The 13,845-nt window shown below is 45.0% G+C and overlaps 1 protein-coding gene across 1 annotated transcript; it reads left to right on the top strand.

The window, feature by feature from the left end:
• Positions 1–11,735: 11,735 nt before the first annotated feature.
• Positions 11,736–13,659, top strand: LOC117222569 (mannose-P-dolichol utilization defect 1 protein homolog). The gene is made up of 5 exons (XM_033474334.2): positions 11,736–11,968; positions 12,479–12,544; positions 12,664–12,796; positions 12,886–13,090; positions 13,151–13,659. The coding sequence occupies exons 1-5, from the start codon at positions 11,881–11,883 to the stop codon at positions 13,391–13,393; spliced, it is 735 nt and encodes a 244-aa protein (XP_033330225.1). The 5' UTR covers positions 11,736–11,880; the 3' UTR covers positions 13,394–13,659.
• Positions 13,660–13,845: the final 186 nt, after the last annotated feature.

The following is a 13,845-nucleotide window of genomic DNA, read 5'->3' as shown; positions in this document are numbered from 1 at the left end:
CGAAGCCGGACAAAGCGGGAGAGTATAGCTTCGATTCCCACCGCGGCGTGTCATTACTCGTCATTATCCAGCTATCAAATCGCTCAGCAATAACTATCCGAGCGTCGCTGGTATACTATACGCGCGTACGTACGCGCCTGTATAGCGGGCCAGCTTGAAACCCGTGGCACCGGTCCCGGCTTACCAGCAATCGAATCGTCTCTCCGCGAGCAACTGTTCGGGACCGATTATCAAAATTCCCCGTTGACGACCTATGAATTCCGTTTGGCGGTTTAAGCTTCGGAGCGCACCGGAGGCTCCAAGCGCACCCCGAATAACCGAAATATGATGCACCGTAACGGCGCGGCGCGTATCATCGCGGCGGAATCAGCCGTGCTGCCGAAAACGGGGAACGCCGCGCGCTCGAAGAAAAGCCGGACATAAGATCGAACAAAGCGACTAAATCGTGGGGGGTTTCTGGTCGGAGGTGCGCCCCCGGATGTTATTGGCAGGAGAGTGGAACCATTAGTCGCGATGATGGATGCTTGACAGCAACTCCTACCTCGGTCAGCCTCCTACCCCGTTGCCGGCAGTTATAGTAAGTAATGGGTTTGCTCTCTACCCTGAGAAAGCCTCGGCTCGGCCTCGACTCGGCCCTCGCGTTTCCGTCCTTCTCTTTCCGTTCTGTGCCGCGATAACAAGGAATCTCGTCCGCGTTCATACTAATTTCGGCCGCGCGTTAATCCTTATCGTTGGATACGCGCGCGAGATCGACGATACAGCGAGATACCGGGTTCGACTGCAGGCTCGACGCGACGTCGCGTTTCGGACCGCCGATTTAGATCGGCCTCGGTCGCGAATCGACCGTTATCGATGGGACGGTGCGACCCTTTTGGGACTACTTAAATCGGGAAGTGGACGCGACGCGACGCGACGTACGCGCGCAGATTACGCGCCGGATTGGTCGGCCGAACGAGCGCGGAACGAGCGCGGAACGAGCGCGGAACGCGACGGTATCTTCGGCTCGTTGCCGGTAGCCCATCGATTCTCACGCACAAGTCGCGTCGGATACTCTTCTCCTTCTTGTCGCGCCGATACGCTATCGTTTTCCCTCCATCCGCGCTGTCTTTTCGTTGCATTCGTTATCCCTATTCCACGTACCGCTCTTCGGCGTTTCCACCTTCATCTACTCCGGCTACCGCCCCTGTCGTCATTCTCATTCTCATTCTCGACCACGTCCCGTTCTCCAACCCCTTCCGCGTTCCCGTTCCCGTTCCCATTCCCATTCTCGCCCCTACCCCTCCTCCTCTACGCCCTTCTCCCAGGCCACCCTCTGCCACGTCCGCGTCCCCGTCCCAGTCCCCGTTCCCATCCCCGTCGTCGTCACTGTCCCCCTGCCTGCGCCCGTCCCCGTCTCCCCATCCCCCTCCCCGACCTCGTTCCCGACCCCACCTCCTTTAAATCATTGATTGTTGCATTATCTGTTATTGGCAATGCAATTAACCCCTTACGGTAAAACAACGCCAACTCGCTCGCTCTCTCCCGCTGCACCGTCCAGCTTGCACCGTGCAACTGCTGCAACTGCGACTACGACTGCAAATGCGATTGCGATTGCGATTGCCATTGCGATTGCGATTGCGATTGCGATCGCGATCGCGACGAGAACTAGGACTAGCGAACTGGGACTGGAATTCGGATTGGGACCGCGACTGGACGCGACTGCGTCCAACGCCGATCATCGGTCCCCGTCACGAGTCAAGTATACGCGCCGTTCTCGATTTTCTTCTCGAGCCTGTTCGACCGGCGAACTTCGCGCTTCTTCGATTCCTCCTCGGTGTTTTCTTTCCCCCCTCGCCCCTCCGAACGCGCATAATTTTATCCCGAGTGCGACGTCGCGTGCGCGAACAGGTGCAATTACCGAGTTAATGATCGTTACGGTCAACGCGGACCCATCGCCAGGACTATCGGACGACGCTCGGATACGCATGATACATTGTGCATTATAGACTACGCGTAATGCATTGTACATTATACATTATACATTATACATTACCGGCTGTAATCCATCGGAATCCATAGGACGGTTCGCAGCCGATCCGGCGACAGAAACGTTCGATTTCCGTAACACGTTGCGCGCGCGGTAAAACTTCCGTTAGACCCGCTCGCGCCGCGGTGTTCCGCTTCTTTGGCAGGTTGTTTCGAAAATATAGATAGGAAAAGGACGAGGCAACTTGCCGGGGCAGAATTAGCGAGGCAGAGAGAAAGGCGAAGCAAAGGGTCGAGCGAAGCTCGAAGCTCGTGGTCCGTGAATGCCGGCTTAAAGCGCGTTGAATCATAACGAGGACTTATGCCGAAAGCCTCCGACAAGAAGCCGTTGGGCTTTCCTCGTCTCTACCCCTTTCGCTCCCCTCGCATCTATTCGTCCCGGTCTCCCTGTCTCACCGTTTCGCCGTCTCTACGTCTCTCTTCCTTTCTCTCCCTCTCTCTCTTTCTCTTTCTCCGTCGCTCCGTCCGCATCCAGTTCTATTTCTTCCCCGTCTAATACAAAGACCGTAGCAACAACCACGATGAACCCATCCCTCCTGTTCCGTGCAACATGCCCGGAAACATTATTGCGGCGCGTTTCGTCCAAAACGCGATCGAACGTATTGCCCGGCTTATCTTCGCGCGGCGAATCTAATCGGAGCGAGCGAACGACCGAAACGAAACGCGAGACAATCGTCGGAAAGAATCGATGACGACGACGACGAATCTTAACGACACGGTGGATACTTAACGTTAACGGATCGGACGCAAACGCGTTCGGCCACCGTGTAAAGGTCTGTCGTATGTGCGAATCCTCCTCACCCTCCCAGGTCTGTTCGTTTTAATGCGCGCGCGCATAGATAATTGGCTCGGCGTTGTTAGCTAGTTCCATTAGGAAACATCTTATTGGCTTTAAGGCGCTTATTACTGCTCTTAATTGCGCCAACGCGCGCTTTTACTCTTATTAACTGTCGGCGACGAGTGTCCTAATAGGATGGCGTTATAACCTGGATAATGCGTTTTCCGCGGATCTTTACCGCCGTTTCTTGTCCTCTCCTACCACCAACCATTGCCATGGCAACGAAGAACAACAGAAACGTGACGAACGAACGAACAAACGAACGGAAAGGGGTGCGACAACGCGGCGAACAAACGCGGTCAGTACGAGACACGGTAATTTCTCCCTAATTCGCGCACTGATCGCGCACATAAGTGGACTATTTGGGAAGAGGAGATACGATTACTCGAGCCTTGCGGTTCATTTTTATAGTTATAAATTGTCCACAATTATAAAAACGAACCGCGAGGCTCGAATAGTCGTATCTCCTCTTCCCAAATTATCCAATTTGGTGGACAATCACAGCATGAATTAGGGAGACTACTGTATATACAGCGTATGCTGTACACAGTAATCTTGTAGGGTATTTATAATATTTACAAAAAATCGATCTACACTGGCATCCCAATCTATCAGGAAATCCATCCTACTAGTCTCAGTAACTGGTCCAAAATTTTGCCATCGACCTAGGTGGACCAATTACTGAGACTAGTGGGATTGATTTCCGGACAGATCACAAAAATCCCGAAAATGAATTCTACTAGTCTCAGTAACTGATCCAAAATTTTGCCATCGACCTAGGTGGACCAATTACTGAGACTAGTGGAATTCATTTTTGGGACAGATCGGAAAAATCCAGAAAACCAATTCCACTAGTCTCAGTAACTGGTCCACCTAGATCGATAACAAAATTTTGGACCAGTTACTGAGACTAGTGGAATTCATTTTCCGGATTTTTTGGGAATCTGAAGGCATGTGATAACTTCATCTCTACAAAACACTAAAATGAATTTTTTTCACTTAGTAACTGGTCCACTTAGGTCGATGGCAAAATTTTGGACCAGTTACTGAGACTAGTAGGATGTATTTTCTGCATAGATTGGGATGCGAGTGTAGATCGATTTTTTGTAAATGTTATGATTACTCTTGCTAAAAATATCCCAGTTCCGTCCATTGGGACGGCTGCCTCGCGCCAGCCGATCTCGCCTCTAATTGGTCACCGTTTTTTCGTTAATATCTCGCAAACGAAGCGACAGATTGCATTTGCGCCAAGGAGAAAGTTACTTCAAATGATCTTCGGAATCTCTCGTTTCCCGGAATTTCCAATAATTTCGGAGCACCCTGTACATCGTATAAACAGCGTACGCTGTATACATATACAATAATGTCTCCCTAATTGACGCTCAATCGTCTACAAAAATGGACAATTTAGGTAGAGAAGAAATAATAATAATAATAAGAGAAGAAATAGACAATTTAGCTATAAAAACGAGTTGCAAGGCTCGAATAATCGTATCTCCTCTTCCTAAATTGTCCATTTTTCTGAGCGTCAATTAGAGAGACATTACCATACTGGCCCTGAAAATACAATAATTCCTCCCTAATTCGCGCACAGACTACGCCCAAAAATGGACAATTTCGGCAGAGAAGATACGATTATTCGAACCTCGAGCCTCGTTATTACAATCGTTGACAATCGGCAACTAAAAAGTAAGCCTGCCGCGAGGCTCGAACAATCGTATCCTCCACTGCCCGGACAATTCGGGAGAATTTATTTTCTTCGACGGCGGGGTGGAACGAAGCGAGAGGGTGAGTACAAAGTATGTATCTACATATTGCCCTTGTCCGCGCGCGCGGGTGCCTAGATTCGAAGGAGGCTCGAAGAACACGCGTGTACACGCACACGCGAGCGCGAGTGAACGCGATTGAACGCGAACGCGAAAGCGACGCGCACGCATCGCGGAAGGCGAACAAAGGAAAGGACAGCTAGAACGACGAATCGACTGGAAAGGACGTGTACGTACGAAAGATCTAGACTGGTGTCGGCTTCGACGTTCGTTGTATGTACCGAGGGGTATCCATTAGGGACAGAAGTATTCGCGCGCAAGATATATCGACGTCGCCTTCGAGGATTTATCGTGACAGCGGTGCTTGAAGGGATTGTAAATCCCCGTTTGAGGATCGCTGATACCAAGTTTTATGTGGGACATTAGTTGGGTGGGGCGTGGTTGAATGGCGCAGAGTCGAGAATAGCGCTAGAAAGACGAGAGAAGACACGGAGAAAGAAAGAGGGACTAGGTGATAGAATGCAAGGGAATAAGAAACGGTCCGAGAAGATAGAGAGAGAATAGCTAAGGGCTAGCAAGAGCCGCGGGATGGACAGAGAGGAAAAGGAGACGGGGAGCGAGAGGGAGCGAGCCGAGCGTGGTAGACGGAGACGAACAGGGCGCGAGGGGCCGAGGGAGGGCGACGGGGAGACCGAGGGAGAGGCGGAGGGCGAGCGCGAGCAGTGGGGAGGGAGAACGAGGGGGAAGGTAGCTGCTTGAGCGCAATAAATTAACCCGAAATGAAAGACAAATCGCCTCGAAACTGTCCGCCCGTTCGCCCAACGTGATAGAAGCGCGCTAGAAGCGGTCCTAGCTGACGTCTCCTCCTTTTCCACCTTCCACCTTCCACCTTCTAGCTCCCCTTTCCGTTCTTATCCTCTTTGCCACTTCGCCTCGAATCCTCGATAGACCGATCCGGAGACAGGTCAGTCTGGCCTTCGTACCGATTTCTGGCCCCCGGTCTCGTTCGAACTTTGCTCGAGTTCGTACGAGCGATCCCAATACATACGTACCCGGCTACGATTTCTAAAATTCCGGCGCCGCTTCTACGAAAAAAGCTTCTACGAGCGAACCGACGATTTTGAAATTGCACGCTCGAGCGAACGACACGCGGCCACGCGTAGCACGCATTATGGCGGGTAGGTGTATCGCCGAACGGATTATAAATAGGTCGAGTCGCATGCGCTTCGAAAATTGCAGAACGACGGGCACGGTTATCGTCCGGCAATACGATCAACCAAAATACCCACGGATAGCAGACAATAAAAGTTGATGTACGTTACAGGTGCCCGACCGTGTACCGATACGCCTTGTATCGGACGCGGCGCGGACCCTACCGCGCGGTCCTCGTCTCTCGCCAAAGCTGATCGGACCCCACCCAAAGACGTTTTCGACGTCCGTTTTTCAAAGCCTCCGTGACCGCGGCTATTGTTCTTAAAAAATCGCTACGGGTGTACGCCGCGCCTTCTTCGTATCTTGTGAAGTGTCCTTTGAAATCTGTCGGGGTAAACGGCGTACAGCAGGGGTGTCAAACTCAAAAGCTAACTTGGGCCAAATAAACGACGCTTAACTTTAGGTGGGCCGCAAAAAAAATCAATGTTCATAGAAACAAATATTTTTATTTCGACCAGTACATTGTAATAAACGTATATAAAGTTAAATTATTGTTTACGTCCTGATACTTGACATCTCCTCTCTGATGCTATCTTTCCTATTCCGGGAGAAATTTTATTGGTCGAGACTACTTTCAAAATTTCTAATTTACATTTCTATTTTATTTTTACTTTGCGTCGGATATATTGACTGGGCCGCAAAAATGTCCATCTCGGGCAGCGAATTTGACACCCCTGGCATACAGTAATGTCTCTCTAATTGACGCTCGGATTGTCCAGAGAAATGGACCATTTTGGGAGGAGGAGATACGATTATTCGAGCTTTGCAGCTCGTTTTCATAGTCGTTGACAACCGATAACCATAAGGAACGAGTCGCAAGGCTCGAACAATCGTATCTTCTCTTCCCAAATTGTCCATTTTTCTGCACAATCTGAGCGTCGGTTAGGGAGACATTACCGTACTTTCCTTCGGTCGTCGATTATTCGTCGCTGCGCACGAAAACGAATGGAAAACGCGCGGATAGCGCGTGGAAAGCGCGTGAGAAACGCGCGCGGAAGTAAACGAGACACGTAATTCTCCAAAAAGCTTTTCCCTTCCGTTTCGTTACGTCACACAAGGGTCACCCAGAAAATAATTCATAGAACAATTACGACGGCACCGGCAACAACAACGCTAACAGGACGAGCACACTGTTACCGAGTGTCTGCGGCAAAATGAACGTTTTAATTCCCCTCCATAAAAGCCAACGACAAATCAAACGACTTTGACATGATTAACTGGCGGGCATAAATATCGGTATCAATGTGCGTGCACGTCGCACGTGCAATGACGCGACGCCGCCGCGCCATACCTCTGTTCCTTCCTCTTTTAACCACTATCTGTCCATCTAGCTATCCGTCGCGTCGATCGGTCGATCTAGGTCTGGCAATGGGCCTGTTCGCCTCTGCCGCCTGCTAGGCGGTGCGTGCGCGACTGCGAAAAATAGGCCCTGCGCGTTTCACACTCCGCCGCGTTACTCGGTCATCGAACGACCATCTTTTATAAATAATCCTAAGGCAACTACTTAACGCGACTCCCTTCTTCCAAGCTGAACACTCGACAGACGCGATATTTAATTTCGTTTAACGCTGAATTTACCGATCAAATTACAGGCAGATCGAATGAACGGTTTCGTAGATTCTAGTTCAAAATTATCGAAATTACGACGACTCTTTCGTAGGAAAAAGTTGAATAAATGTTGTCAGTTCGAGTATACGATATAGTAAAAATGTCGGAAAGTTCAACCCTTAGCGCTCCGTTGGCTCCGCTATGGAGACATCCGTCGTTTGTTCCGTAAATCCGAAGGCTCTGCTGCGAAGCCCGATGTTTTTAACATGATTACACCGAAGATGCTGTGTTTTCGTCGACGTTGGCAATTGTTATTTGTAGTGAAAACGTGCTTAGCCTGTGTACCATTACGATCAAAACATTGTTTGCCCATTTTTATACTTAGCAAGATAAAATGAATAAAATCAAACGCTTTCGCAAGGACGTGTAATCTTTTCCGCTCAAAATAAGACCGAGATCCTTTATCCCAGGCTCTTTGCTCCAAAAATGTGCCGGAGTTGCTGGTAGGTAGTACTCGAGAAACGCGTGGAGCGCTAAGGGTTAAATAAACTCGATCTTGTCGTTTTTATGTATCGACGGATATCGATCGCTTTTAGGGCTCGCTAGGTTCGGTATTCGTTTCATTTATTTATATATGCGGGAAGCGCCCATTTTTACGATGCAGAAGAAAATCTGATCGTGCTAAGGCTGACAGAGAGTCAGCGAGTCGGTGATTTAGATGAACAGTTTATCGAAACTTGTTTCGAACGTTGCGACATTTGCTGCAAATAATTCAATTTGCTGTCTAATTCGATCTTCGAAATTACACAGTTCCCGCAACAAGGACGTGTAATCTTTTCCGCTCAAAATAAGACTTCCTTTGGCTCGGGCGCTTTGCTCCAAAAATGTGCCGTAGTTGCTGATAGTACTCGACAAACGCGTGGAGCGCTAAGGGTTAATATTCGAACGGACAAAGAATAATCGTAATTCGAACGAAGAATTGATTTATTGTCAATATCTCGTCGATTCTGTCCTAGCTTCGTGTCCGAACAGCAAGGAGCAACGTTGCTGCCCTACGATCCGTAACTACCGAAATCGTAATCGTAATCGTGACTGTAACATTAATCGTAATGTTTCCCAGAATTTACATGCGGCACGGTCCGATCGACCGTTCTCCCGCTCGCATACGGCACAAAGGTCCACAGAATTTCAGGAATTCTTGGAAAGTTGAAAAACTTCCCAGTTGGTGTACGTAAGAAACTGGGTTACGGCAACAGGTGGGTACTAAAGTAAATATACGCACATTACGTCTACTCCTTAGGACTGCGAAAGGATCATTACGGATTTCGATTTCTCGATCCCTGATTGTAAACTATTTCCTCCGTACACGAAACAACGGCGCGTGTCACACAGGCGTGTGTCATCGCGTTCCGCGACACTATTCCGTATCTGTCGCAGTTCGCGACAACTTTACGCGCCTTCATCGATTTGCAACGCGAGAAGGCCGTGTGCCGATTTTTCGCTCGAAAATATTACGTACGATGTGCAGTAATGTCTCTCTAATTGACGCTCGGATTGACCGCAATAATGGACAATTTGGGAAGAGGAGATACGATTATTCGAGCCTTGCGGTTCGATTTTATAGTTACGAATTGACGATAATGTTGATTATTTGCTTGCAAATAATTAAAGGCAGAGTTTTAGGTAAAAGTATATTTATTGAACACGCGGAAACACAAGATCTAATCTACAGACTTGCTCGTAAGAGCTTAGAGACAACGAGTGTACTCGTAAGCTGCTCACCGACGACTGACTAAAAACGCGGAAGACCCGCAAAAAAAATCGAATCGGTCGAAAAATCTTTATTGGTCATAAATAACCAATCCGTGTAACGGACTTTCGAGTCAAAATTTGCTCGACTCGAGTCGACACGCGTTTAGCGCTCACGTGCCCTACAGATGGGCCGCAAGGGTCGTCTTATCTAAAGAACGGACAAGGCCGTAAAACATACAAATTATCCATTTTCAATAGCATTGAAAATGCCAGACATTTACAAATAATTATAAGAACGAGCTGCAGGGCTCAAATAATCGTATCTCCTCTTCCCAAATTGTCCATTTTCGTACACAATCTGAGCGTCGATTAGGGAGACATTACTGTATTATGCAGCGTCATCTTTGTCCGAATATTACAATCGGCGATTATTTCAATAGCCTCCGCGTGTCTATTTCCCATATCGCACCACTATCTCTCTGTCCATCTCGCTCGACTCGATTATCTTTTATTTCGTGTGTCATGAAATAAAGGCGAAGATTAACTGTTTTTGCTACAATCTGAAAACCAACGACGAAACTTACGGTAAATCGTGGAAATAGGCAACGAGATGTTGGCCTCTCTAAATTTCACGTTTTAATATTCTATAGTACAAGGCTGTTATCTTGTTTCATTATTAATGCTCGATCAGTTTGTTGTGTATACTTGCATAAAGACGTACTTATTGGGCCCCATCGGCACACCGTAACGATGGTTAAATTATTTCATCCGTTATTATTATCATTTATAATAATTATTATAAATAATTATTACCTTGGAATTCCAAGGTAACTCGATAGCACTCGACGAAGAAGTAAACATCATTACAACTGATTACAAACATGTTTCCGTTCGTTTCTTGAATGCTGATAGAAATCATCCACCGGTTTCGATGATTAAATCGAAACTAGCGTCGTTACTTGTAATTACGATAACGCCACTGGTATTTCGAATTTATCAAATATGAAATCCGTTCGCAACACGTTGCGAAACCTGGCGAATAATGATCATTAAAACTTAAATAACTCGAAAGCAGAAGTCGCTGGAAATTGAAATACTTGGTTTCAAAATACTGACAGTGATTCGATGCATCGAACATATTGTATATCTCGGAATTCGATAATTATTGCTATTCAGGGTTTTCTTCGGAAACGGGCATTTCACGAGCCGTGGCGCACTAGCACCACATAGCGGCGGACGCCGAACTAAAATTCTTATATGGGGAGAATACATGGGTTTGGGGAAACGCGATACACGGCTTATTTACAGCGAGAAAAAGAACTCCCGCGATAGGGGAATATTCAGAAGAGTCTTCCGCATCGATCTGATCCAAGAACTTGGGTTAAAAATCGCTCAGTGATTAAACAATTAACGAAACAACGAGTGAGCTAAACCGCTGCTAAATAGAAATTGTGTAGGTTTAGAAAAACTGGAATTATGAACGTTACGCGGCAACGACAACTATTTCGACATCGCGGAAATATCAATCAGAATATGCGGTATTTACTCGATGCAAAAAATCAATGTAAAAATCGCGCAACAGTTAAATAATTAACGGAATAATGAAAGCGATCGGAAAACTGAACGGTGGCGCCGTCCAGCGGCGAAACTAGGAAGTTCGAAAACAGAACAAAATAAATAACTCGAGAATTAATAGCTCGAAATTGATGTTCTTGATCTCAAAATACGCGTAGCAATACATCCCATTGAATGTGCGTCTTAAAATCGTATAATCATGTCTGGTTATGATTTCTTAAAATATAGGAGATTTAAAGACCGTGCCGCTCTAATTCATTACATTGTATTTTGATGTTTAATGGATTATATAATGTTAGTTAAGTATGTTTTTTCACCCGAACAGCTTTTGTGCCCTCGGCTATCTTGTTTTTATCCTAGTTACGTCGTAATTAATTTTCTTCGGCGATCCTGCATTATGGACAAGCGGGCGATCGTGGCGCCTCTTCTGGAGAAAAAATGAAGCTTCGTTCGGGGTCTGTACAGCGCCAATTGGGGTAGTGACAAAACGCTCAAACTGTTAGCCAAATTGTCGACAGTCGATTAAGAGTTGTCAGAAGATGACCATTGAGATAAGTTTCAGCATTTCGCCACGGATGGCGCCACTAATCGGAAAGAGTTATCTTAATTCGACCTTAGGTAGCTATAGTCGGTACAAAAATGAATTCAAATAACTACGAGAAGATCGCGGTGTAAAAATACCGACGAAGTATTGGAAGAGACTTTGAGCCGATGTATTATCACAGATGAGGTATAGAAATCGACCTGAGACCCAATTTTGTTACCCAGAAATGGTGTTTCAGAAGCACCATTACCATTCCCGTGTCGCGCTCGTCGATTTTGTAAAATAATGTTTTCTTACAGATAATTATAGACACAATATCTATTATGAATCTTCAGCTACAAATTTCTCGGCTGCAGAGGGCGCCACAGAACTGTTGTTAGCATTGTCGGTATTCCAGAACATGTGACACGGAACCCTACATGGTGTCTAGTCAACTCCAATACCTCGTCTATGGTGCTATAGTCGAATAGGAATTGCACTGCAGTGACAATTAGTGACAATTTAGCGATTGATATGGAAGGTTTTGGTTGTTGAAAGTTGTTAGCCAATAACCTAAACGTAGTTCGAAGTGTAGTCCACATTTCAGGAAGCCATCGGAAGAACTATATGTCGTGGCAAAGATGACGGAAGCATTGAAGAAAGTCGCTTTATTAATATTGTCGGAAAAATGTATGGAGGAATACTTTGAAGAGTACAATTTTCTTGATGGTAAGATCATTCATATTTTTTATGTTTAGTTCATTGTTTTTAATTGAAACGTCGCATAGATTGCATAAAAAACAGATATGTAATTATTATTTGGAACTACTGTACCGTCGGATATTGCGTGAATCACCGTGAGAATCATTCAAAACGGGGGAAACTTAAGTCTTTGTAAATAGGAATCTCTTTTTTAATTCCATTTATTTCTGGATACAATATATATATTCATATATATATTCTACATATGTATACATATATATATTCTTCGAATTTTCAGCATTAAACGGTATTGATATCGAATTATTTTTGGAGTATTAAATTTTCAAATAATCGAATAGATACCTCCGCGACGATCGCTCGACGATATTCATTTTTTTCCGATGGCATATTTAAAATTGCCATTTCTTTGAGATATTTTATATAGATATACTTCCGCGGAATTCAAAATGAGTATTTTTTCTCGGGAAAGATATAAACCACATAAAATAAAATTTGTAAATCGTCGAAATGTTTCAGTGGGATGTTTCAAGGCGACCCTCAGCAAATGCCTAGGCCTCGCAATTATTTGTGGCTCCTTTCTCGGTTCGTATGTTTACTGATTCTTGATATTTGAATAAACAAAATGTTTTTAAGAATTGGAAACTACTTTGTATGATAATTGCATGTTTTACTGTTTTCCTAACATTCTATTATCGTTTTAGTCAAGGTCCCACAAGTTTTAAAAATTTTAAAGAGCAAAAGTGCACAAGGCATTAATTTCGTAAGTGTATTGTTAGACTTGCTTGCCATCACTTCAATGGTGTCTTACAGCTTTGTCAGCGGCTTTCCATTCAGGTAATATAATGCACAGGATGCTGATTAACGTTAAATGATTTTCCGATCTTTTTAAATATATACATTTTCGTTAATCAATATGTTTTCAGTTCTTGGGGGGATGGAGTTTTCTTAGGGTTACAAACATTAGCAATTGCAGTTTTAGTGTTACACTTTAATGGTAATACTACTTATGCAGCCGTATTTTTTATTGCTTATGTAGCAATTGTAGCTGAAGCTGTGAGCGGTAGGACCCCAACGAACGTACTTTGGGGATGCCAAACAATGAACATACCCATTGTTCTTATTAGTAAGGTATGATATCTAAAAATTTATATGTAGTTTATATATAATATATAATTTGCTATATTTTAGTTTATACAAGCCTACACAAATTATTCCTATGGAAGCACTGGTCAGTTATCAGCAGTAACTGGTTTTATGCTGTTCTTTGGATCTCTAGCAAGAATATTTACTTCTGTTCAAGAAACAGGAGATACCTCAATGATAGTAATGTATACATGCTCCACGTTCGCAAATGCGGTAATCGCATTCCAAATTTTATACTACTGGAACGTAAAATTATCTTCCAAAGAAAAAGCAAAGAAGGCTGAATAGTAATGTTGTCAAATAATACGTACTTTAATGGTGTCGGCATCCGAAGTAGAGCAACGAATGAAAAATACCAAGCGGGCGCAGGGCTAACGATAGGTGAAAAGCTTCTTTTCACGAAAAAAATACAAATATCTGTAAAATTTTAATCGTTAATGTAATTAGACAAAAGATTATCGTTCCATCGACAAAACGATAATCCACTCTACATTGAATTTCCCGCGCATTTTTGTATTATGTAAAATGCAAATAAAAATGTTATGAAACTCGAATTTCTTACTTGTAAATAATTCGATTTTTTAATGATAGTTGTACGGGATCGCTCCACGAACTACAAAAATTACAAAATAATTCGTCCACAAATCATTCGATTACACCGTTTCCAGATCGTACGAACTTTCTATTTTGAATCTCTCGGCAAACCGGAAGTGGTGGCGCTGCGAGCATGGGTGCGGAGA

The sequence above is a fragment of the Megalopta genalis genome, chromosome 4 (assembly GCF_051020955.1).
Source record: "Megalopta genalis isolate 19385.01 chromosome 4, iyMegGena1_principal, whole genome shotgun sequence".
Classification (NCBI taxonomy): Eukaryota; Metazoa; Arthropoda; class Insecta; order Hymenoptera; family Halictidae; genus Megalopta; species Megalopta genalis.
This window is presented reverse-complemented; position numbering and strand designations above follow the sequence as displayed.